The 27,016-nt window shown below is 41.3% G+C and overlaps 1 protein-coding gene across 1 annotated transcript in view; it reads left to right on the top strand.

Annotated features, from left to right (window-relative positions):
* The first annotated feature begins 644 nt into the window (after positions 1-644).
* Positions 645-27,016, top strand: part of igsf9b (immunoglobulin superfamily, member 9b) — a 34,529-nt gene continuing 8,157 nt past the window's right edge. Inside the window, exons 1-14 of the mRNA XM_073465415.1 lie at positions 645-777; positions 8,077-8,172; positions 11,324-11,530; positions 21,768-21,914; positions 23,403-23,554; positions 23,749-23,866; positions 24,211-24,352; positions 24,785-24,930; positions 25,081-25,223; positions 25,305-25,445; positions 25,530-25,646; positions 26,336-26,486; positions 26,590-26,701; positions 26,805-26,980. Coding sequence (XP_073321516.1) covers positions 8,112-8,172; positions 11,324-11,530; positions 21,768-21,914; positions 23,403-23,554; positions 23,749-23,866; positions 24,211-24,352; positions 24,785-24,930; positions 25,081-25,223; positions 25,305-25,445; positions 25,530-25,646; positions 26,336-26,486; positions 26,590-26,701; positions 26,805-26,980 — 1,813 coding nt within the window. The 5' untranslated portion in view covers positions 645-777; positions 8,077-8,111. The remainder of the gene's footprint in view (positions 778-8,076; positions 8,173-11,323; positions 11,531-21,767; positions 21,915-23,402; positions 23,555-23,748; positions 23,867-24,210; positions 24,353-24,784; positions 24,931-25,080; positions 25,224-25,304; positions 25,446-25,529; positions 25,647-26,335; positions 26,487-26,589; positions 26,702-26,804; positions 26,981-27,016) is intronic.

The raw sequence follows: 27,016 nt of genomic DNA, 5'->3' as shown, positions 1-27,016 counted from the left end.
CTGAGAGGAAGGGGACAGCAATTGTTCCCATGATAAATGGCTGAAAATGTTTTAATTTCCACCTGTGACAATGGATGTTTCATGTAGCTTGTTCGTCAGCAGGGGCTTTATTGTGACAGGTGTAACAGGAAGTGCTGTGGTTGTGTTCAGTGTGTGGTGTCGGTGGTGCAAACAGCGCCTGTAGTAGGAGGAGTGAATGATGATAATGGGAGGAGGGACGCAGGCAGGGTATCAACAGCAGGGCTACAACTAAAAACGTGCAGTGGGAGCTCTCTTTCTCATGAAACTTGCGCCTGTTTGAAGATAAATGCGCACTGCGTCGACCCGGAGCCATTTCTACATCTTTATGAAGTTTATTAGAAACTCTCACTTATGACTCAAAGTACTTTGAGCAAGTTTGGACGATTGCGGACATAAAAAGCCAAGACGTGGAAAGTTTAAATGGACTTTAAATGTGCTCGAAGTCGTGAAGGTGGTCTGGGTTGATGGATTTTATTGAGTGTTTTTTAGGAGGTCTGATCATCATGATGTCGAGGATTAATTTTTGCTTTCTTTAGATCCACGCGCGGACTGAGAACCAAGATGTGAGCACCTGCGTTTAAACCAACTCTCTCTTGTTTTTGTTTTTAATTTAAAGTCGTGTTTTTAATCTCACTTCCCTCTGTAGAGAAAGGAATGAGCGGTTAAATGTGTTCTGCAAGACGAGTCTTAAAGAAGAGCATCAATGGATTGATAGGTTTTACTTTCAGCCTCAAGTGAAAAAGTGCCTCAAGCAAGGTAAGAGCTAAATCATCCTCTATCGGCCCTGTGTATTGCTATAACACCAGTTTCCTTTCGCACTGTACGCACTGTATAGTAATAACACTGTGATGTACTGCAGTGTCGCCCCTTTGTTTATGTTTAGTGTATCACATGCACCCTTATAATCTCCCAGTGAGTGTGTGTGTTTTTTTCTCCCCCTAATACCTCCATGAATAGGTTCAACATGCTGTAATAACCCATAAGTGAACCCTATCCCTATGATTACAATAGTGAGAATAATAATCAGCCATAATAATGTTTTTATTTTTGGTAATTATTCTTTATATCAAGGCGCCCTCCTCTCAGCTGGTGTCAGACTCACTGACTCAGACAAAAGGTGCACCTGTTTTGTATTACAGGAGCTCTGCACTGGAGGACTGAGCATCACAATTCACTGTAGGGGTGCAGAAATAAAAATAGAGAGCTTGTTGCTTGGTGTTTGTTTGAAATTGGACCAGACAGTGCATTTGGCTGCTGCTCCACATGGTGCAATGTGCTGGACAGAACCTAATTTGAGCTGTTTTGTGCAGAGGAGTGCAGTGCTTTTTACATGATGCATACTCCCTGCTCCAGTGATTCATATCCTTTGTTTTTGTTGTGCTTCTGGTGAGAAATGAGGTACATACATCACCAAGGAGCCTGTAATCCCTTATGCTTGGCCATAAGACTCTATCTAGGGACAGTGTTTACTTTCATAAATATAAGCTGCTGTCGTTAATCAGGTTGTCGGTTGTCACATGTTTTTAGTTTTCTTTGACAAATTTTGAAGTGATATTTCCTCTAAAAAATAAAACAGGTAAAACATATACTTACAGTCTGGTCTTTATGGCTAAATTATAACTCAGTTTTTGTGATTTCTTTTGCATTATTTACAGGATGGCAAGTATGTGCAAGGGGCATTTTTGCATTTTTTTACCCAGATCCTTGAAGGAAACGTTGAGCATATCATCCAGGCCCTCCAGCTTAACAAAGTCTGTGCATGTCAGATACCAGTGCAGGTGTATTTTACACAATAATGTCCCTCATATTTCAACATTTAGCGTGCCTTGACATTTCACTAGCAGCAGTATATTTTCACCATTCAAAACACCGTATGGCCAACTGTGCCCTGTAGGCAGACTGTCAGGCTGGAGGAAATTGATTGTATTGAGAAACAAATTATTCATGAGCTGAAAGTGGTTACCCTAAATTGCTGTGTTGGTAGTGGTTAAGACAGAGTCCTTTTGTCTGAAGTGAAAGCATGTCGCTGACACTATGAGGTACTGAAGAAAAGACACAAAATGCAAAAAAATAAAAGCACTTTTAAGATGTAATATGTAACATTTGTGCTTTAAAATGTCTAAAATTGACAAGACATTTGTTATATATTTTGTTTAGTTGTGTACTTACCATTATCCAGAATGTTATTCATAGTTTTATTCATGGTAACGGTGCATTTTACTTGGTTGCCCGTTGCTATAACTTCAGGAGAGAGTCAAAAAGTGAGGAAGGAAGTTGACAAACTTGAGTAAACATAACATTGACATCAGTGTGACATCAGATACATTTTCTTTGCCAATGGTGGCTGTTCAGCACTGCATACCACAACTCCCATGATCCCACGCTCCATTTGTATTAGATATAGTATTTGTTTTGACTAAGAGACCCAAGCAGCAGAAGTTGCATACTGTGCGTTTACGTGAAGTAATGTGAACCAAAGCTATGGTAGATTTGAGAAAGTGACAAATAAAGTTTAACAGCCATGCAGTGCACCATAAATGGTAAGTCACCATTGTATGTTTTACGTCTCATTATTGCTGACCTGTTTGAAAAAGCTTTTTACATCTGGGCAGTAACATCTGGTCCATAAATGAGGAAAACGTGAACCATATCGATGAACATTTGTAGGCTAAATATTTAGGATTTTCTTTTCTTTTAACTTCAAGTTTTAAAATAAATGCTGTGCTCCAGTGCTGGAGCTCTTGAGTGCGTTACCTTTGGCCTTTGACCTCTTGGTTCCTCTCTCACTGTCGGGTCTTGAAAGTAGCTTTATGGGACTGATCTGTCCTTTAGAGTCGAGGGCAGGAAAGGACAAAGATTTAGGGCTCATAAGACGGATGTTAGCTGCTTTGCTTTTACTAGACTCATGTCAGTCTCCTCTCCCCTGAGACCCCTGAGTGATATAAAATCAAGCCACTCATGTGTGGAGCATAAAGGTGATTTATTGTTGTAATTTGCTATATTGTTCAATTGCTGTAAAATTGCATTGTAGTAATCCCCACTGTCCGTGTTTCTGTGTGTGAGTAAATGAAAAACATTCAACCAGTTCTCATTAGTCGATACTTTTACACCCTGTAGCACCACACCAACCATCACTATGTTAATCCATATACAGTAGGCTTTCCTCAGTCACGAGATCAGGGCTTCTCTCTCGTGCCCAGTGTGTGCCCAGTTCATTTCCTTTGCTCAGAGTAAAGTCAATACAGATACTGAATTGGGTTGCCGTGCCAGAGACAACATCCATGAATTGATTACTGTGTTTTGTAGGCTGGTCCAACCAGTCATGGTTGGATTGATGGTTTTACAACCCAGTTACTGATGATCACATGTACTATTTGTGCAGATCTTTGTTGTGGGTGGTTGCGTCATGTTTCTGCCTCTGTATGAGGTTGTTGTGTGTTGTTGTGTACTTATTGTAAGTCACTTTGGACAAAAGCGTCTGCTAAATGCCCTAAATGTAAATGTAAATGTCGTGTTCACCTGTGAAGGTTTCTGCTCAAGTAACACTTTGAGTTGCTGCTGCAGGCTGGTTTGCGCTGAGGCTACGGCCTCTGTCAGGATTAACAAGGATTACTAAGAGAGTAATGCTACTTCTTATCAGGCCTGTATCTGTCGCTAACATCACTGATGGCCCTGCCATGGTGAGTAAACATGGTACTGAGGGGTAGCACACACACTCTCACACACTAGGTCAAAAGTTTAGTTTGTGTGTTGAGGTTTCTGTTAGAAGACGTTAGGAAATGGACCATTTAATTGACGACCGCACTTCTCGTGTTAACTCCTACACAGTTCAACTCTGTACAAAGTGCATCTTTACTTTTGCATTTTTCAGTTTGTGTCTCCTCATCAGCTAATTATAGTGAGAGTCAGAGGAGATGCATATGGAGAGCTCAGGCTTACCAGCTGTTGCAGCTGACAGCTTGGAATCAGCTTCTTCCTTGCATTCATCTCAAGAGCACATCCATCCATCCATCCATATAAATGCTGATTCTGATGAAAGTTGAATCTCAGATTTTCTGATTAAATTGTCACAAACATTGAGTTGTCTGCATTTGTAAAGTTCTTGCTAGGCAGTGGAGATGATAAATGTAGCTTCTTTAACAGAGATGTATCATGATCTGGCATAGAGGATCACTGATACACTAGGTGCTTTTCTCAAGATCCACATTACTCTTCGCTTGACATCCCCTTGAAATATGGACAACACATCCTAGGTGCTTGACAAGCAGATAAACTGGCTGTGTTATCTCCACCAATGTTCTTGAACTTCCAGAAAGGAGAATAATCTGTGTTTGGTGACTCGGTTTTCCCGTGATTGATGCTGCAATGCACAGCCCGATGACAGCATGTCCTTGATTTGTCTCACCAATTTGATGTCTAATTTAATTACACTATTAACACGCAGAGCAGAAGGGCAGGATTAGTCTGGGTGTTACAAACGTTCCATCCAGAAGGCTAAGTCATGACTAGATCTAAAGCAATTTGTGTCAATGAAATCCAGCGAAACATCGGAGCAGTCAACTGGGTCCACGCATGTTATTGAGCTAAATGTCTTGTGCGTGGGCAGGAATTTACTTTGTTTTTACCCTTAGTTTTTCTGCTCACCCATGATAACCTTTTCTCTTCAAAAATCCTAGTAACCTCATTATTAGAGTGCCAAAGACGATTTACTTTTCAACACTAATATATTCAGTAATGTCTCTCAACATGGTTGTGTGCAACTTGCAAACACTGTCGTTAATAATGTCCACTTTCCCTCAGATACCCTTGTGAGGAGATTAGTGTGTAGGATTCCTTTCTCACCTCTCACATGCACAAGTATGCATGGTGCATGTCCTCGCTGATGAATGGGAGCTGTAATCAACATTATTTGTTAATTCTTAGTAAATTATAGCTGTGCACAGGTATGCAAGTGCTTTTTTCAAATTGCAGTCAGATAGATAGCAACACTGACTGCAGCATGACTGTTTTGTCACAGAGTCCATGTTCTGACTTAAACAACTGGGCTCTCTCTTCGAGGCCCTCTCTGTGTACATATCAATTAAATGGCCCCTTGCTTCGCTCTGCTGCCTGAGGAAATAACCTGGTTGTCTTCCGTCTGCTCCTGCACCTGCAGACAAACCCCCCCTCAAGGCTTCCTCTGTAATATATCAGCTCAGTGTGTCTGCCTGTCTGTTCCCATGAGACAGTCATATACTCTGGTGTGGAAGCACATCAGAGTAGACAGGAGCAAGGATGAGATTTGTTCAGTCTTGAGGTTGTCAGAAGTTACACTACTTGAGGTCTAGGTATGAGCTAGAATTTTAGATATATGATAGGATCTGCTCATTACTTTTCCTGTCATGTCATTAAAATGACTGTCAGGATGACAGCCAGGATAATGCATGTGATGTGCAATCACTTCCATCATTTTTTTGACAGCTGGCGGTGACACCCAAATGATAAGACTTTAGAAAGATTTACTTCTTTATTTTTTCAACCCATTATAAGAGTCCTGTTCATTCCGACACCCTACTGAGCGAATAATGCTTGCTCAGTAGGAGTAAGCCTTTCCTCATTACAGACGTTGCCTTAAAATGGTTGTCATACAAAAACCACCACCCTCAGCCATTATTCGTGCTCTACCACCCCCCACTGTCTTCATCAGCTTTTACTGTAAAGCCACTCTAATGTGTTTTTCATCCCACTGCTCTTCAGTGCTTGTGTGACATTGGTTTTGACTTTCTGCTTCTTTCAGAAAGGTGCTAAACAAAAGTTATTACTGTGCTTCAAGGGCCCTGCAGCAACAGTGTGTCGGCAAGGAGATAAATACATCTTTCTGCTGCTCTATTCTGGGCTGTTTATTTACTCAAGTGCAAACACTACCGCTAAGAGACCAAACATGTTTCTGCAGTGCATCTGTGGTTATATGAGCAGCTAATATCCAACACCTACCTGCTTTCTAAGAATAGCCTCCTTCTTGTATTACTTAGATGATCTTAAAGTAATAAGCTGGTATTAGGGGTGCTGAATGGAGTGACTCAATGGGAGGGGGCGAGGTCCACCATTATGTTCGAAGGACAACAACTTAAACTTGTGCCTCCAATCCAATTTGAGGTAGAGGGCCTGGCGAGCTGCTGCAGCTGTTCTCATCCTTCAGACTGTGAAGTAGGCCCACAATTTGTATAAGTGGAGTTTTGTTTGTGAGATTCATTAAGACTCATTAAGGGGAACTGCACTTGCTGCCATTGGCTGCTTGACATGTACTGTACTCGATGAAGTCTTGAATTCAGTTAAAAGGGACACTTCACCCTAGGCTCGAGAGATATCCAAAATGTTATACCACGGTATTGTCCCACTAATATCATGATAGACAGTATGATTGTCCTATGGCAAAGACGACATGTAGTCTTATTTGAATCGCTTGGCTTGCCGTTTTCTCTCGCTCTAAACCCGAATCTTTGCCAAACTGGCGAGCTGGTATTCTTCTTAGAAACTAAGTCCTCCATGTTCGTATGTTAAAGTGCTGCGTGCATGCCGCTACATAAGACCATGCCAGGTCTTATTCCCACCTCGTCAAATATCGATGCGTGTTGCCTCCATTGCCAAGACAGCTCAGTGTGCATTTTCTTTTCAAAATAAAAGCCCAAAGATACAGTAACAGCTGTTCAATATTCAATACTGTGAAAAATATTGCATATGATGTGAAATATTGCGATAATCGATAATATCTCATATCAGCCCAAGCCCAGTTCACCCCCCACATTAAAATGAAACGTTTTTCATCTTACCTGTAGTGCTATTTATGCTCCTAGATTGTTTTGGTGTGAGTTGCAGGGTTCTGGAGATATCACCGTAGAAATGTCTGCCTTCTGTTGAATATGATGTAACAGAGCCAGTTAGAGCCAATTTGACATTGTGGCCAAAACTGTGTAAATACAACGTCACATTATGGAACACCGGCCCAAAAGACTTTTTCCCATTAGCTTACACTGTAAAAGAAGCAACTTTAGTTAATCAAGGAATATGATTGAGATCTGCTCAGTTTGGAAAGTGTCATGAGATGACTTTTGTTGTGAATTGGTGCTATACAAATAAAGATTGTTCGAACTGTTAAGCACTACCTTAATTTCTTTGAGTGTCACACACACACACACACACACACACACACACACACACACACACACACCCCCCAGTAAAATTACACATTTCCCTATCAGAATTTGAGCCATTCAGTCTGATTTGGAAAGTCTATCAGGAAGTTGAGCTTTTTGTGCTTCACGCACCACTGAGCAGCTTTTATAGGAATTAATAGGTCTCCGTCTTCAATGCTGTATCCAAATTTGCCCTAATTAGCTCTATTGTGGTGCTCAAAGTGCCAAAAATACATTTAAAAATCTCAACAGCAATGTCTCTTTCCAGCGATCATGATCCAGTTATAAATATCAATCTATTTATACCAGTTAAGTTCCTTTTTTAAGCACTGGTAATAGGGTAACATCTGGAGTCTGGGAGACACACCTTTCAGTATTGCTCGTGTCACCTGTCAATTGCTGTTGGCCTATTTAGTGTGAGACGAGACCTCCTGGATGAGCTGGCCCAATCACAAGCATCGGGTTAATCTGTACGTACACTTAGTGTCCTGTACAGGTCTTCTCTGTGGACACACACATATAAACATGCACGCGCACACAGTTTGGCCTGTGCACTTCCACAGGGTGCATACTTTAAGCATTCTCGTGCCATACTGTCTATTTGTAGCACTTGTTGGAATAGCTTATTTGCCTTAATCCAGCCACAGCAGCACAGACATGCAATCTTCCAAAGGATTAAGTGTTTTCAAAGAATACAGTTATTTATTGACCAAGAAGCATCTGGAATGAAGTGTAGTTGTTGGATTATGAGGTGATGTTAACTTGAGGGATTACATTTGTCTGAGAGGGGATGTTAGGGATGTCCTTATGCAGCAGTGAATCTGTGAATGGTACATTAGTATTCTGTCGGAGGGTAAAAGGGATGTGTGGTCCTCTTTTTCAGGTTGGGAGATGTGTGAAGGAGTGTGACGGACGGCCATGGGACTGGAGAGACGGTGGCTTCAGGCTGTCACCACTGCTGTAGCCATCTGTCTGCTAAGTAAGTATGCTAATGCAAATATGGATCCATCGCATATATTCCAATGCATCTCCATAATTCATGTATCTTTGTAGGATTTTTAGAGGTTTTCTCAAGTGGACTGATATTTATCTTGCTAAGAAACTGTTCAAAAATTAAAAAAATGCATTCAGATAATAAAAAATTTAAAGACATTTCCCAATGTTGACTAAGTCTTCTGAGGCAGCTGGAACAGTCTCTTTTAAGATGTATTTTTCATGTATTTGCAGTGTTAGACAGAGAAGAAATCAAATTGTTGTGTAGATCCTATTCTACTTATTAAAACTCAAAAACAGTAAGAGACAGACACAATCATGTAACAACGACTTAGAAAATTCATTCAACATGTGTCAATAGGACTTGCACATGCACAGCAGAGATTATCTGATAAAAATCTGCTTTGTTGGATCACATTTACATGATCATGACGATTGTACTGCTTTTCAATATGTCCCTGAGTGTCTTTGAAGAATCGCTTTCACCACATTACGTAGCATTATTACAGTACTGTCATTTTTTATTCTATTTTTAGACTGTTTTAGTGGTGGGCAATGAATGAAAAATTGATCTAGATTGAATTTAGTCAAATAATTTGTCAAATTTGTGCACGTTGTTTAAAGCCAATTGAAAACCATCCACAGGTGTGTCAAAAAGCTATCTGTTGTACTAACTGTGTAAAGTTTATTGAAAAGTTAAATCACGCAAATAACATAAAATACTTTATCCAAACATATCATGTCATAGGACCAGGATGTATGGTCTTAGACTTTGCATATCATAATATCATGATATGACATAAGTGTTGACTTTTCCTGATTTAAAAGCTGCCCTACAGTAAAGTGATGTAATTTTCTGAACTTGCCAGATTGTTCTACTTGTTGTAATACTTGCCTTTGAGCACTCAGTCATTATATCCTTGTTACTGGTGTTTATTTATCAAAAATCTCATTGTGAATTTTTTGTTAAAATACCAATGATCATCCCTACAATATCAATATCAAAGTATATGATCAAAATATGGTGATGTGCTAGCATTTATGAAGTGCCTTTAAAGAGATTTCAAAATATGGAGAAATATATTGCACATCACGATTTATCCTACAAATATCGCAATGTTATTTCAATATTAAGGCAATCACCCAGTTATAACATGTCATATATTTAAACAAATCTGCTTTTTCAAGACTTTCTCATTTGGCTTTTTAGTTTCTAGGACCAACAGTTGTTTCCCTCCATTTGTCTGTGCAATTTGTTTGCATTGCTTCACCAAAAGTTCATTGTTTGCCAAAGTCAACAAGACCTACAGTATGGCCTTGTTATGATGACGCATCGCAAAACAGTTGGCATATGTTGATGTTGAGCTGCCTACATACAGTTTGATTGACACCATAATGAATCTGGCACAGCTCCCATTGCCTTACATTGGAGAAAGTAAGGAGGGAGGGGTGTTACAACATAGACATGAGTGGACCAAAGGGAATGAGGCCAAAATCCAACTTAAATAATATCTGTGGGTGTGGATTTAGATCAATCCTGGATTTATACTACCCCCAACCCAGGCACGCTTCTGTGTGTGTGCATGTGTTTGTACCGGGGGGGTGGGGGGTGGGATTGATTGTGCTGGTCCGCAGACCATGTGTGGACCCCAGGGGGTGGTGGGAGGTCGGCTGGATAGAGCAGAGAGGGTCCTGCTGCCCAGCATCAGAGTATCACCACCACCCCCCCTTCTGAGATTAAAGTAATCACCAGGCCAGATGAGTAACAGAGCAAACACTGGCACCCAGTAGCGCACACACCCACGTGAGCACATGGCAGCAAAAGAGAGAGGAAAGACTGCTCCAGGTGTCACTAATGGGATTGCTGTGTGTTTGCAAGCTTTGCGGCTATACGATCTTGTCGCCAAATGGCACGTGATTGTTTTACATGCTCTCTGATGGCTTATAGCAGGGAACACTCTGGGGATGTCATAGTCACTGAATGATCTAATTCAACATAAGCATTCATGAATCAGTTAGTACTTAATTCAGTTAATTTCCCACCAGCTTCCCTGGGTCTTGATTGGAGCTTCAACAGTAAGTTGAGATCCTCAAAACTCTGGGGTAGGGTTTCAAAGGCATGTTTTGTTTTAAAAAGTCACCAAAATGACACCATTTATCATTACCAGAAATTGTAAAAATCTGAAATCCATCAGGGAAAGAAACAAATCTAAGTTTAAAATTGTGATCTTTCATCCAAATCATTTCATTGTACGTCTTGCTTAAAATTTTGCCAAAAAATAAACCGGTTGCAATATCTGGATCCTTTAAAAACCATTAAGCGAAACTGAGAAGTGTTGAATTACTAGACTCAGAGCAGCAGTCACATGTACAAAATTCAGTGAAACTAACTGAGCTGCAGCTACAGAGGGGTAGCCAGGAGCCTGTAGGAGAGGACATGCAAGGTTTTTTACTAGCCACAAATATGCTGTTTCTTCAGGACTTATAGATTACAGAGAAAAATGAGCCCACACTGAATAAAGCGTGACAGGAAAAAAAGAAATGGCCAGACACTGGGGTTCTGGGGGTTAATCATTTAGTCGATCAAGGAAATTAGTTGCCAGCCACTTTGATAGATTAATAGTCTCAGCCACTTTTCCAGCAAAAATGTCAAGCATTAGCTGGTTCCAGCTTCTTAAATGTAAGGATTTATTGTTGACTGGACACAAGAAGCAATTTGGAGACATTACTTTGGGTAATTGTGATTAGCATCTTTTAAAATGTTTTGACATTTTACAAACTTAATAGTGACAATAATGGGCAGAATAATCACTAATGAAAATAATTGTTAGTTACAGACCTAGTCTTGACCTCTTCTTGCCTGTGTGGTCCTGCTCTCTCTTCCAAGATATTTGCTGCTGATGTTTTATGATCTATTCGTAGCATAGCAAACAATTTTCACATGAATGAACGACCAAAAATATTCCAGAGAGGTTTATCGGGCCTCTCTGGCAGCCATAACTCTTTTTAAAAGGCCCATATCTCTCAGGCCCTTATGAAGCAAGATTTATGTATTCATATTTTTACCGTTTATTGCCTTCTGTGCTATGAGCAAATGTCCACAGTGAATCCTCATGCTTTATCTGTTGTCTTTCCAGGTGTGTCTCAAGGTGAGGCGTCATTGGTTCGTGCCAGAGAGGGGGGCTCTGCAGAGCTGAGCTGCAGTCTCACTCCTTCAGCCAAAGAAGCCACCACCCCAAACCTCTTTCCTCTGCATGTGGTGGAGTGGGTGCGCCTCGGTTATAACGTTCCCATCCTCATCAAATTTGGAGTGTATGCTCCTCGTGTTCATCCAAACTACAAGGGTAAGAGTTATTCAGATGTGTTCAAGTACACACTCCTTTCAGAAACTAAAAGACTGGCATCTGTCACAACATTTGCAACTTGACCAGAGGTAAAAAAGTAAACCTGTAAGACTTTATTTTGATGACATTTTTTTCTTTTCTTCTTTTTTCCTTTGCTAGCGTGGATTTTAATAACATTGCTTAGCAGACTCTGTAGCTACTATCATAGCAATTGTTTCTGAAAGGATTCGCCAATAGACAGGTTTCTCTAATTATGGTTCAGTAGCGAGGAGGTGGAGGTGTCCATTTGGCAACATTTCTCTTTTACCTTGAGTTTACTGGTCCTATGTGAGTAAAGGTAGGCATAAGGAGGCCACACTGGTAATTATAAAGACTTGTGGAGGGGAAGTTTGGATGAAACAATATCCCAGATAGGTAATCCATCCAAACCACAGTCCCTGTAATTACTGCTGGTGTTCAGTCTGTGTTTTTGAGACTGCAGGGAGAAGGGGAAGGGAGAATGGATGTGTTTTAATGGAGGCAGTAAAGGGGGGTGGGGTAGCTGAGCAATAAGAAGGGGGGTACCAGTAACGCTGTGTATTGGGGGATTAGGAGTGTAGGTGGGGGCTTGGTGGTCTGATGACAGTGTTTTATTAGTATGCTGAGGGGTGACCCAGTAAGGGGAGATTGTTGTGGAAGGAGGATGGATGAAGCATTGGGAATAATGGGAGTTTTCTTGCTGGAGCCCTATAATCCTGTCATTGTCTAACAGAGGACAAAAGACAAAGAGGGGTATCACAACCTCCCCTTGCTTTGCCAAAGCCAACAGGAGTACTAGGACACCCCAAAATCCCATACTGTCCCAACTAGGTCACTAAAATGTACAGGGTACCCTGCTTTAAAGCCCTCCAGATTTGTCCTGTTAGAACTTATTCTAACAGGAGGTCCTACAGAGAATGAACGCCCCTGATTCAGAAACGTGGTTGCAGCATCGTGACAACCCATGTTTAAGATCTACAGAGGCTGAACCACAAACAGGCTGCCTCCGCTGGGCAACTGGGCTACATGTGTTTGGCATGTTAACCCTCTTGTAGGCCGTTAACTATGTCATTGTTTTGAGGCAGTCATCTGATGCACAAGCAGCCATAATGAAGTAAACAACATCGCAGAGATGGAGCTCAGAGTGGAAGACTGTTTGGGATGTCCCAGTAATATTTTGTCATATCTGTCCCTTGTGTGTACTCGTCTGGTGTGGGCTTTACCCCTGTCTGCCTCAGATCCTCATATCTCCCCTCCCACTGGAGGCAGATGGCAGCATGTGAAGCGTGTCAGCGCTGTGGGTCTAATGTATTCTACCCTCAAATTAAAATGTTGGGGGATTTCAGCTTTAACCACAAGACAGTCAAGAAGGCGACCATTTCCTGATCTTTGTCTTGGCTTGCCTGAGATCAGGAAGAAGAGAGCAGGGATGAAACCTGAGCTGTTTTTCAGAGCTGATGTGGATTTACAGCGTGGTGGTTCAATATGTTTTATTAAATGTAATTGTTTTTCTGTCCTTCCTTTGGTGGACTCATTGCATTGCAAATGCTGCACATTTAAGTAGGCTAAATAAAACATAAAACGCTGTCTGTCCTTGGTCTGCTGCTTTGTCTCAATCTCACTGATGCGATTTGCCATTTTTAGAAACTGAGATGAAAGAATCAAAGCAAGCGGTATCTTGGATGACTATTTCAGTCGTCCATTAAACCAACATTTTTTGATACGATATCAGGTGTATTTGAGATTGCACTTTGTATTTGAGGCTACAGAGCAGTGTCGACACCCTCAGACACCAGTCTGTCTGGGTCTCAGAGACCACCTCTTGTCTGCTAAAAGTGAATCAGGAAGGTATTAGTCCCCCTTTGCCCCTTTTCCTCTCCGTTTCACACCCAGCATGCCCTCCGGGGCTGAACATTAGTTAACTCACAACAAAGCGGAAACAGCCGGAAAAACTCTGACTGACACGCCATTATAGTCTGTTTGAGTTGCATTTGTTGAGACAATATGTTCAAGTCTTGCAGTGTCAGGATGGTTTACTGTTGCAGGGCCAGATCAAATGTCTCCTGCATGCTGAAGTAAATCAGTAGAGACTGTGAGCAGCAGACTCCGACCTGAGGTTAGAACGACAATGGGCAAACCCCCAGATCTCAGCAGGCCTCCATCGTGCTCTCAGTGTGACCTCTGAACACTGATGAAGTTGAGGCCTGCATTTGTCACACACATGCACAAGTCACATACACACACACTTAAATCTACACAAACTGTGAACTCCATAACCTTGGAGTGGACTTTAATATTGAACAGCTAAGCTTTTGCAAACATGCGGCTATTTGAAAAGCAATGAGTAGCTCAGCTGAAAGGTGAAACTGATCACCTTTATCCATCATCAACCAGTTTTTCTGCCATAACTAGACCAGGATGATGTGTGGCAAACAATGACACAATGGAAGAAGAATAGATCGCTGCAACTTGGGAATTCCATGATCCTCGGCTTAGAGCAGCAGGCCATTATGGAAGCACTGTTACCTCATGCCTTAGGTGTGTCACTAGCTAGATTCATGTGAGGAGCATGAGATAAGAGTCAGTGCAAATCAAATCTGGTTTTACTGTGGAAATGTTAACTCAATAGGTGAGGGCTGGGTTTAAACAAATTGATTTTCCCGATTCAAATCAATCTTCATTTGATTAATCAGATATTGACTCATAAAATTGGCAATGTATTTTTAAATGTATGCCTTATGCCATGTATGTGGTTGGAAAATTAACAAAATTAACTTGCCAAGAGTCAAATGCAGGTACATTTTCTGTTTGGCGAGTAAATCTCAGAAGGCTCTCTGTCACACTGGCAGGTCAGTGTTTGTACCCAAACAGTTAAAAACTATGCTGAGATGATTTACCATGTAAAGGCAGTGTTTCACTGCGCTGCGTTTTTAAATAGTGTAAAAAAACCAAAACAAAACAAAAAAAAAGTTTTGTGGCGCACCGCCACAAATTAGTAATTAGTAACAAACCAGTAATTAGTTGTGTGGGAAACACTGAAAGGGATACGGCATAGGGACAGGCACTTAGTGGAACATTCAGGTGTACCCAATAAACTCTGAAGTCTACATTGCTTTGTACAGCAAAGTGCATGACTGCCAACATACTTACTTCATGGTGCAACTTATAAAATCAAAAGTCTTTATTGGAATGGCCACAAAGGTTATTTAAAATGGGAAAGTTTCCATTTTTATTTATTTTAAATTTTCCTTTTGTTGAATTACACAAGCCTACATCTGTCATTACTTTCTTGTTTTTTCACTGCAGCATTTTTTAATAATTCGAAGATAAAATCACAACAATATCCCATTTTTTTCTCCATTGGCAGATGTTGACCACACATCTCTGAAACCACTTTATTCAATTATTAATGCAAACATTAATATTTTAATAATGCACCAGTTTAGAGGGTTTCTTGAAGTGAAGTGAAGTTGTGTTTCATTGATCAGCTTTGCTTACAATATTTTAAACATTATAACAAGCTTGTTCACTAATGATGAGGATTATTCCTAGTAGTAGTTTTTCCTGATGGTCACTCCAGTTTAGTTAGTAAAGCAAATTTTAGGCAACTAGCAATGATTAACATCAGTGTTATCTCTTCCTGAACAGAAAGCAAAGCTCTTTCGCAGATCTGTAGTGGAAAACAGCTCTCGTAATCTTGCAGGACCAAATTCCGTATTTTCTAATACTTGACTCCGGGATCATGTACGAGGGCTAATGCCTGTGCTAAGTTGAGTGGCCGCTGTAGTATAATATGGCACGTGAACTCTGTGTGTTTGCTGGCACAGGAGTTAACAGAGTCGGACGGAGCGAGAGGGACAGAGTTAACTGTAATCTATCTCACGACAAAGAGCTATTCATAAGAGGGTTAAACTGATTAGGGAGACAGGAGGATTGAAGAGAGAAATTTGGGGGAGTGGGAGGGGTGAGCTGTCAGAAGCTGGAGGCCGGTCCCAGACTTATGATTGTATTCAAATCAAAACACATCCCACAATGCACCTCTGCCCGACTCTCTTATGCACATACGCGGATGGACAAAGAAAAGCAGTGCTGACGCTTCTGCAAACAGAATAATCTGTCTTCCTCCATAGTTCCCCCCGCTATTGTATCACATATAATTCACCATACCGCATGTATTACTATGTCAGTAAGAACCACTGGGAACCCCCAATGCAAAAATCACATGTTGACTCAATAAAACAATAAAAAGCCTTATCCTGGAGCTTTAGGAGCCCTAGACTTAAGAGGAAATATAATATAACAGTAAAACATGAAAATATATTATAAATATATAAAAATGAGCAAGAATTATGTGGGTAAAATGAATGTGGTTTACTCAGTTTTCAGCTAAACTGCATTGCAGTGGTTTCACTTTCGGAAAAAGCTTCATCAATCTTGGAGAAAAAAAAGAAATTGGAGATCAGAAACCGTGAGACGAGGCAAGCTCCTGGCCAGCGGCATGGCTCTGAAGGCTGAGTTCTTCCTAACCTGCCACCCACTGGGCGAGAACCTGACTCTCACTCATATGAAGAGGGTGCGTCTCAGAGGTTCACACAGCATCGGTGGATTAGCGTTTCCATTTTCTACCCTTGGCTGCACAGCAGCTCGACCTGCTAGAAACAAGGGCTCATTTTAAGTTGGACTGAAGCTGTCATGTGATAGCTGCTGGAAGAAAAACAGTGAGGAGGAGGAGGAGGAGGAGGAGGAGGAGGAGGAAGGTGGTGGACACAAGAACGGAGCAGCAGCTATTGTTTCAGCCATCCTCCCTGTCCACCGCAGAGTCTAATGATGTTTGTCTCTAGAGGAGGACTTGTAGACATTGTGCTAGAACCAGGGGGAGTGATGAATGTGTCTGCTGGGGAGCTAAGGCGCACAGAGGTCAGAAAGGTCGACCCCTCATTGGTTGTCAGTGGATTATCGATGCACACAATTCGAGTAACCTCCCCATAACCTCTCGCTCAATCCTTCAAAGGTTGAAAAACAGGATGGGGTTTTTATTGATATGCTTGAACATTTTTCAACTTGTGTTTAATTATTGCAGCATATTTGCATTGTTTTTGTGCATCAGACCATCAGAGTGAAAAGAAACCCCTTTTTTTAAAAGCATCTTGGGGGCAGAGCACCTGCCGAGGGCCATTTGAGATTTCAGTTCAAGTCCAAAGATGCAACATTCAAATTTAAATAAAGCAACATTTGTCACACAGCGTCAGCCTTTTGTCTGTCCACAGGCTGAAAGGAAAACAGTCTTTTCTTTTTCTTCCCCTTATTCATTTCTCTCAGTCTTCCTTTTATGCCTCTTATGCTGCTGGATGTGACGCAAGCCTGTTTTTTTTTTTCTAAAATCTAAACATGTTTTTCCCCCACTGGTAATTCTTCAAATATCTGACAGTAGAACCCACTCCTCAGCGTGATCGACCCTCCCCTAACCATGTTTGGCCCCAGCCAGGTTTCTACAGCAACTGAATTCAAATCTAAACCTACAGCCCGGGTTTTTCTCGCGCTCATCACTATGGTAACCTGAGAGAATGAAGAGTGGGGGGCTGTCGACTCTTTGTAGTGATGGACAAGAGGGAGGCTACGGGAAAGAGTTAAGTGTTTGACAGCGAAACCAGAATTCCCCTGCGGAGACCCAGGGGGCAGGGCACTTGCCAAATTTTGAAAATCAACATGTATACACACCCACGTGCTCCTGAACCTACGAGATCAGTGCACATGGTCAGTCAGAGGAATTTCCATTCAGAATATTACAAGGGGCACTGTTAAGATTAATACCCTTTATTTGTCATTGTAGGCATACAATGAAATTATGTTTGGTGACTCTCAGATACCTGCTGCAGTAGAAAACAAGACAAAAACAAGACAAATAAACCAAATAAAAACTTGGATGAGGCAGGTAATCAGTGACAGTGCAAACAGTGCAGTATTGCACAACAAATGAGATAGTTAAAAACAATACAGAGACATGTGAGTGTCATATATAAAAGGCACTTATGCATGCCAGCTAAAGTGTAACAGTGTAGTATAACGGACTGCAACAACAATGAGATCATTACAACACTGATACAAGGTAGTGTGAAGATTCGAGGTAGGAATCTCTCGGCACCTCACAATGTAATAGAGTGCTGCAGGAATGAGAAATCAATGGGTTTTTGGTTAAATGCTTGAAATAAGATCTGTGGTTACCACAGGCTTAAGAGATTTTTATGTTTTGTTCTCCGAAAAAAATTGGTCCGACAATACTCCACATGTGAATTATAAAGTGTTAAAAGGCGATTGCTAACAAGTGGCTAAATGAGAGACTACAGAGGTTGTCGGGAACATTAAAAGTCATCACGCGAAACACAGAGACTTGTCTACTCGCTTCTGGTATTAGGAAGCTTGGTGGTGGTGACATTGAAGTCATGCAACGGCAAAGTAGTCCATTTATAGCCTATAACTTAATGCTAACTCTTTACTCATGGTGATTGCATTTATGTTAAAAAATCATAAAAGTGATGTTCATCTTTGAAGATTATCTTGCTGAATAAAACATGTCTGATAAACTTGTATTCGCCACAGTCTGGCGTAATTCAAAATCCAGTAGATAAATCTGCAGCATTCGGTGCAGGACCACAAGGCTCTATAACAGCTTTTTCCCCCATGTCATCAGACTGCTGAACTCTAAGTGAAAATTGTCGTCTATTCTTAACTCAACTATGTCACTTTCAATAATTTGCACTTTTTAGTATGTTTCTGTTTTTGATATTTATTTTTTTATTTTGGTATACTTTCATTTTAATTCTATGCTGAGCCTCTGAAACTAAATTTCGTTCTGTGTTCATTTGTTGCTCACAGAATGACAATAAAATCTGTCTAAGTCTAATAAATCCCATAGGGATCGAGAGACCTTCCAGGTTAGCCAACAAAAATACATCATCACTGCTGCTCTCTGTTTGATTCTGATGCAGAGATCTATGATGCCATTAAAAAATGATTATCGATGCATAATTATGTATCAAATGGCAATTTGCAAATTTTGATTTTGCAAAGTGACAAAACAGGATAATAATTTAGTGCTTTTATATTTTTTCAGTGAAAATGAAAATTGTGATGATGGGATCATAATAATAATCATTCCCACTTATCGTGACCCAGTTAGTCAAAATCTGTCAAAATAATCGCAATATGATTATTTTAACCATATCACGCAGCCTGTAGCTAGCCTAGAATGTAAACATGCACATTAATGTCTGTTACGTTTCACCAACAGATTGGTTCAGCACTAGGGAACATGTAGACCAGTCTTATAAAGTTGCTACAGGTGATCATAATGTCGAGAATTGGGTTTTAAATTTCTAATTACTCACTTTTCTACATTCAGACATAATCTTAGATGAGATCGCAATGCATCTAAGAATCATTTTTTCTTCCCCTCTGATATTACAGATGCAATATGTATTGTAAGTAATAAGATGTAGGAGTGCATCAGCAGCAGTTGGGGTGTGGGTGGTGGATGGATGGGAGACACTAACTTGGTTATTTTTACAGTCTTCAGCCCTCAACATATGTGGGAGGGTGGGGAGTGATTGAGGCTACAGCTCTGAGGGAGAAGCTGTTCTTCAGTCAGTTAGATCAGACTTTGATTGCTCGTTTGGGAGGGGGACAAACAGACTGTGACCTGGGTGGGTTGGATCCTTACTGAGCTATTGCTAGCATACACTGTGTCCAGGTTTGAGAGCACAATTCCCCGTGCCTCACACAGTGGCAGAGGATGCTTCTGTAAAAGTTCTCTTGGGGCTGAGAGGAATGTTTGGCCTGGCCACAGTAATCTTTAAGTATCTGATAATATAATAGTCACACAAGGGATTAGGTGTATGTTAAAGAGGGTTTGTGTGATTTTGCACGTGAAAGTGTTTTTCCTCTTAGCCTGCAGTAGGCAGTTAAAACCATGTCCAACTGGAAAAGGTTGCATAGGTTTCAGACAGCTCAGGGAGGATCCCTCATAGAGAGATAAAAGGAAAATGCCTAAAGTTATCCCCGTACCTGTTATCATCTGCCTGCACATTTCCTCTCTCCTGGCCCTGCCCAGTTGTTTGAAAGACGCAGACTGAAATGAGAGGCATTCATTTTATGGTGCCTGTAAGTGAGCACCGCCCATCAAACGCTGGTCTGTCTTTTAGGAGGTCAGTCAAACATTAAACCTAACTATTAAGCACAGCAACTGCCCCAGTCAGGAATGCAGGGTTAATTGTTAGCCATTGTTGTCTGTCTTTTCTCTCAGTGTGTGTTTCACCCTATCTTAAGGCCACATATAGAATTAAATGAATTTCATAGCTTTCCAGACACTGCTGTCTGGAGGTAAACTGGTGTGAATAGCGAGGATATTGTGTTTCTCATGATATTGTTGCTTCAGGGTTGCCGGACATTCAAGATTTCTATGCTCTTATATACAATGTGTCTGCTGCATTTTTTTCCAATACTTTGCACAAAAGATAAAATGCAACAGACATTACTTTTATCATCCAAAGCAGCTTTCTATCTGCAAACAAGCATGACGTGATGCCGGAAACTTCTCCACATTCCCCTGTTTACTTTCAAACTGCTTTGGCCTGGGCCTGGTATGAGCAACGTGTGTGTTTCCCCCCTGCACGCATCCTCCTGTCGTTTAAAGCCCTGAGATTGAAGGGGGAAAAAGAGTTCATTGAGAGACAGAATAAAGGGAAGGGGGGTGGTTGGGGAAGGGTAACTTCAGTACCCTGAAAACCAGGCTGCAGTCACCAGGCAACCAACAGATCAAGTTTCAAAGCCTGACAAGGAGTTGTAAGAAGTACAGAGAGGGAGGGAATGGGTGTGTGTGATAGGGAGATGTGTGTGTGTGTGGATCCATCTGTGTCTTTGAGGATGTTCACACACAAGTTGAGAGCATGCATCTGCCGTGATCCACGTTGTTTATCTCTGCCCAGCGTTGATAAACAAAAACAGGTGACTCATTTCATGACGCATCTGCCATAGAAATCCATTTAAAGATGAAAACTACAAAATAAAAAGAAGAAAAACACTTTTTTCTATTTTAGTGATTTAATGAAGCTGCCTTCAAGTTTCCTGGCATGCTCATCCCAGCTCTCCACTCCACCACCACCCAAACCATAAATGACAGGACACCATCTTTATCTGTGATCTTGCATATAATTTACAATAATCTCTTGAGTGATTCATGTGTTTGAACTCCAACTTGACTTCTGAAACTCAGAGCTGCATATTTTGACTGCCACCGCCCCTATTTTAATGAATCTAAAGGCCTTTGCACACCAAGTCCGTTTTTTGGATGCATTTTTAATCAGTCATCTGATAAAAAACATGACGCACAGAAACCTTGCACACTGAGTCAGATGTGTTTCTATTTCTATTCATTGCGAAAATTTGTAATACGAGACAAAATGGAGTCGTCAAGCAGTGAAGGTGAGTTTGTGGTCCTCTCACTTCTTGGAAAAGTAGTCCATCCACTCCTGAAAACAAGACAAGAGCAAAGAGAGTTTCAACTGTTGATAAAGGAGCTGTGGAATTATCTCGATAGCTACCAGGTGTATTTCCAGATGTCATGACAGGCAGATACACACCACATCAAATGATTAATCCAAATTGTGCCATCGAAAAAAAGCGTGCGCTAGTTTCACCTGGATCCGCAGATATTGGTCAAGATCACGGTCAATCCCTGTCTTGTGATCAGTCTTTTTTGTCACACTTTATCGCACTGTTTTAGTAGCGGTGGCTCTGAATAGTCAAACAACCCTCTAAATGCCTTTGACAGATGCAAAAATCTAACCTGTTCCTAAAAAAAATGACAGATGAAAGTTTTGGAGTCGTTGTGTAAACATGATTGACACAACATGAGGTCGTATTTATTTTTGAACGTGTGGCAATTGTTGACAAATAAAACGGACTGTGTGCAGTGGCCTTCAGTTATGTGGTTGGTTATTTGCCACAAACAGTTGAGCTACAGTTGATGTTCACACTCTGTGTGGTTTTGTCTGCGAGTATAAAGTCTATGACTTTGACTGCGGCCTTTGTGACACTGGATGCCTGTGTCCTCTGCATGGTAAGCCCTCTTGCTGCATGTGCTGACTCTGCCTGTCTGGCTGTGTGCGCTCTCCATCTCACACCCTGTCCTCTTTGCCCTCCCACCCTCACCCTCCTCCCACAGGCCGCGTGTCGCTGACCCGGGGTGCCTCTCTGCTGGTGGATCGGCTGACCCTGGAGGATGAGGGCTGGTTCGAGTGCCGCATCCTCCTGCTGGACAGCGATAAAGACAATTTTCGAAACGGCACATGGACCTTCCTCTCCATCACAGGTGCAGCACCGCAGGGTTTTGGGGACTCTGGGGCCGCTCCTTTCATTGCTCATCACTGGCACTGTCCTGCTTTTAGAACAGACACAGCATGAAGCCTGGCTGGGACTCTGGAGGTCCTGGCAAAGTGAATTTTCCTAAGTGTAATAGCTGTGTATTAGAGGATTCTGTGTGACGTTCTGTGCACACAGTGATCACATCTTGTCTTTTTCTGGCGTGCTGTGAGCTGATGTCAACGTAGGAGTTGTTCTTAAGAATAACAGGAGCAGGACAGAGTACATAAGGCTTGTGTGGGCTAAAGATTAAGGTTAAATGCTTAAATCAGAGTCTTTTTAACCAGCCTTCAACCTTCCCACTCTCTGTCAAACACACACACACACAATGATGACATGGTCGTATTACAGTGAATGAAAGACCTGTGTGTGGTGCGTCAGGTTGCAGATAAACACTGGACACCTTTTTTGTACATAATGGTATTACATCAGTGCATCCCCTGAATATCATACATCATGTTACCTAATAATATGTTTAGTAATCCCAAAACCCAGCCTGACTCAGAGCTTTGTACACAATACCCTTTCCAATTCAATGAGTGCACATATTTTTAGCACGGATGGCTCCATCAGACCAAGCATGGCCGTGTTAAGTCCATATTTCGACTCAATAACTCAGAAAAAAGAAATGGATTACAAAACATCCGTCAGTTCAGACGGTCAGTTTGTGGGATTTGCTGTCTGGTGGTATCCCAGTTATTTGGTTCCATTTGAATTCGTGGTACTCAAAACGCCACATTTGGAAGCATTAGCAGTGCCTCTTGTCAAATTTTATCGACATGGTCAACACTGAAAACATCCAACTACATCCAAGTATACCCAGCAACTGCCCATCTCCACACAGAGGAAATAACTTTCTCTCAGTCGTATCAAATAACACCTAAACTATTTAAGTGTGCTTGTTGTTGTGGACTAACTATCCCTTCTGATCATTTATTGAGAAATTACCCACCTTGAAGATGCTATTGTTGACTATTGACATCTGCATTAAGTGTTCATTAGGGTTGGGTACCGAACTCTGTACTTTTAAGGGATCAAACCAAATTACATACTACCAAGTGCCTATTCACGTTCAGTGCCAAATCATTTCTTTATGTAGTCCAGTACTGTACTGATATTCCATCAGTTTCTGCATTTTAGTTCAGTTATTCAGGTTGAGTTTCTCCAGCTGCTTGCAGGTATTTGAACAGCTTCCTCCTTTGAGGCAATGTTGATCATATTTTTTGGACTTTTTTTATAATTGAAATGACATTTTTGTTATTCCAGAGAGAGTGAAGTACCGGAAAATGTACGGTATTCTAAGTTCTGGTGTTGGTTCAAATGTGAACGGTATCCTACCCTAGAATTCAAAGTCAAGTTTGTGCTCAGATTGTCCTCTATGTCCCATTTGAATATCTAAATAAAGATAGATGTATAATCTGTGCCGTCTTTGTTCCAGCTCCACCTGTGTTCATCAAGACACCACCAACTTTTGTGGAGGTTCTGCTCGGCGACTCGCTGACTCTCAGCTGTGGAGCCCATGGCAACCCTCGGCCAACTGTTGTCTGGCATAAAGATGACAGCCAAATTGAGAAACATGAAAAAATAAAAGTGAGTTGGATTAACAGATGGCACTATGGCAGTATTTTAATTAAATGCTTTATAATTAGCATTTTCTGTAGGAGTTGCTGCTTTGATGTTCTTTTTGAAGCAAACTGCTTTGTCATCCTGTCCACGTCAGCCTCATGATCTTCCTCTGACTTCTCCTTCTCTCTTTGATCCTCTGACCTTCGCCCCCCTTTTAGGTGCTCAATGGTACCTTGTCTTTGGCCTCCGTCACGAGAAATATTTCAGGAGTGTACAAATGTCACGTGTCCAACACAGAGGGGAACCTGACCCACTATACGCAGCTGCAGGTCAAAGGTCAGTGTTGAACTGTCAATCACCAGAGAGAGATGGAGTCTCTGCTGAGCTCATGTTTAAGCACATACTGTGATGTGGAAATGAACAAGACACAAAATTGGTGTGTTTGAAAATGATATGTACCTTTTGTGTACTTCTAGGACAAAACATCCATCCAGATAGATTAAATTGTCTTCTGATCCAAGCCTTTATGATCTTGCTGTGGTTCCACAAACCAAGAGAAACAGTTAAAATCATCGTTACAGAGTCTATACTGCCGCCTACAGTCCATCCCCTGCTATTGCATCGAATCATTGAATTAACACAATATTAACGTAAGATTGTTGTTTTGTTTTTTTCAAAAGGACCTCCGATCATCATCATCTCCCCAGAGGACACCACACTCAACATGTCCCAAGATGCAGTTCTGCAGTGTCAGGCTGACGCCTACCCTTCGAACCTCACCTATGAGTGGCTGAAACAAGGACAGAATGTTTACCATATTGAGTGAGTACAGGTCTTTAAAGTATCCCTGAATCTGTGAACCCAAGATAATATATATTATTCTGTCAAATGCAAAATTGTTTACGACTTCCTGATTCCTAGATAGCATCGCTAAATATATCCTCAATTACTTTGGTGGACTACCAGGAAGACTATTTAAAGGAGGCCTTTGAATAAACACAATGGATCATTTAAGCCAACACATGCTTCTAATACAATCAAATCTAATTAGCTTATTTAAAAGACTATTAAAACATGTTGTCACGAGCACACTATAAACCTTAGACAAAGGAGATTAGTGTTCAGATTATTGCAGTATTTTCCATGCTCTGTTAAATCACCTTCTCAAACAGTACAATTTCAGTAGAACACATTTTTTAACGTCACTTTGATCACTTCCTAAATTGCACCATGTCTTGTATCTTTTGGCTTTAGGTCCCTAAAGTCCAGGGTGAAGGTTTTGGTGGATGGAACTCTTCTTATCCCTAATCTCATCCCAGAAGATGCTGGCAACTACACCTGCATCCCAACTAATGGGATACTGGCCCCGCCCTCGGCCTCTGCACACCTTAAAGTGAAACGTAAGGGTTTAATCTCTAGTGAGAGGCAGCATCTGTCCATGCGTCCATTCATTTCCTATAACCCTAAATCTGGTCAGGGATTGAGCATTTCCCTGAATGCCCGGTGCAAAAACCTCTTTAGGTAATTTCACCTTTCATCCTCTTCCTCAGATCCTGCACGTGTGGGCCGAATGTCCCGGGAAACATACTTGCCTGCCGGTATGGAAGGTGTCCTCGTCTGCCCAGTCCAGGCTGATCCCCCTGTGCTGTATGTCAACTGGACTAAAGATGGGAACGAATTGAATCTTGACAACGTAAGCTCTGTAGCAAAGAATAAGTCACAAACTGCGCACATGCTTTTAAGTCACACTGAATGTTTTTTTCCTCCTTTTCAGTTCCCAGGTTGGATAGTGAACTCTGAGGGCTCCGTTTTTATAACAACAGCCAATGACAATGCTGTGGGCATGTACACCTGTACGGCCTATAACAGTTATGGCACCATGGGCCGGTCTGAACCCACCCAGGTCATTTTGAAGGTAAGGCTGGTGTTCACTGACAGAGAAAACCCTTTCCTATGAGTGTACATAGGCACAAGTAAAATTGCTCCCTCCCTCCTCCAGGACCCGCCAACATTCAAGGTACCACCTCGACCTGAGTATCTCCAGGAGGTGGGCAGAGAGTTGATGATCCCGTGTGAAGCCACTGGAGACCCCACTCCAAACGTCACATGGAGCAAGGTACAGGAGATTTTCCGTATGTGCAGGGGAAAATTAATAAATTATTATTAATCCCTTATTTGCATGGTTCATACAAAGTCTTGAAAGTTTTGGAAATGCTTATTTATAAGCATTTTTAAGGTTAGGAATATGCTTGAATATCAATATACTTCTTGAAAAATGCCTGACTTTCAATGTAATGTGGAGTTTTATCAACATAGCGAGCATTAAAAAATCGTGATCAAAACATACTGTCAAAGTTAATATGAACGGATGATTGATTGATTGCTGTGGGTGTAAAGGAATTCTGTAACCCTTTTTTTTTTTTACAATTGCATTTAAAACAATTTTGATATGATGATAAAGGCTACAAATGTCTGAACATTGTTGGTTTGTGGTTTACAAGTCTCCCCTTGTTTTTATTTTTAACAAGAACGGGAGCAATGAACATTGTCTCTGCAGCTAAGAAGAATAGAAGTAAATGGAATACCTTGTTCATCTTTTAGTAAAAAGTACAAAGTTTGCCTTGTAACTGGTGAAGTGGATGTTTTTAAAGTAGTAAAAAATAATAGTAGAAAATATAAATACTCAAGAAAACTACAAGCACCTCAAACTATACCTAAGTACACTAAGTACATCTCAAAGGTAAATGTACCTAGTTAAATTCCATCACTGCCTGTATTTGAACTTTTTGTTGTTCTTCCTCACAGATCGGCCCTACTCCTCGCTCCCAGTTCACTGTGTTGGCTAATGGCTCCCTCCTAATGCAGCCACTCAGTAAAGATCATCATGGTGGCTGGGAGTGCTTGGCCACTAATCGTGTAGCGACAGTCAGTGCAGGCACTGTGGTCATGGTGCTGGGTGAGTGGGCCAAACTTATTTCTGCAAACAAATATAATAATATGTAACAGTTGTCCTGTTAACTTGACCTCAACAGGCTCAACTTAGTTTTTCTGTTCCTTAGGCACCAGTCCTCATGCTGTGTCCTCGGTAACTGTCACCACGGAGATGAACCAAGCCAACGTGTCCTGGGTGCCTGGGTTTGATGGTGGATACACCCAGAAGTTCACAGTTTGGTCAGTAGCATCAAATACATACTGTTTTACACTTTTCTCTGCTGTCAACAACAAACTGTTTTGTGCTCTGTCTACATTTTGGCTGTTTTGATTTTTTTTCCAGGGTCAAGCAGGCCTCCAGGGGGAAACATGAATGGGCTTCTTTGCCAGTGCCGACGTCCAAAAACTACCTGCTGGTGACCGGGCTGGTTGCTGGAACCGGCTATCAATTCAGTGTCCTACCTCAGAATAAACTTGGCTCTGGACCTTTCAGTGAAATTGTTTCTGTGCGAACACAAGGTTTGTACAACTTAGGCTCTGTTTTGAGTTTCCCTT

The sequence above is a fragment of the Pagrus major genome, chromosome 5 (assembly GCF_040436345.1).
Source record: "Pagrus major chromosome 5, Pma_NU_1.0".
Classification (NCBI taxonomy): Eukaryota; Metazoa; Chordata; class Actinopteri; order Spariformes; family Sparidae; genus Pagrus; species Pagrus major.
The sequence above is the reverse complement of the archived record's forward strand: the minus strand, read 5'-3'. Positions and strand labels throughout refer to the sequence as shown.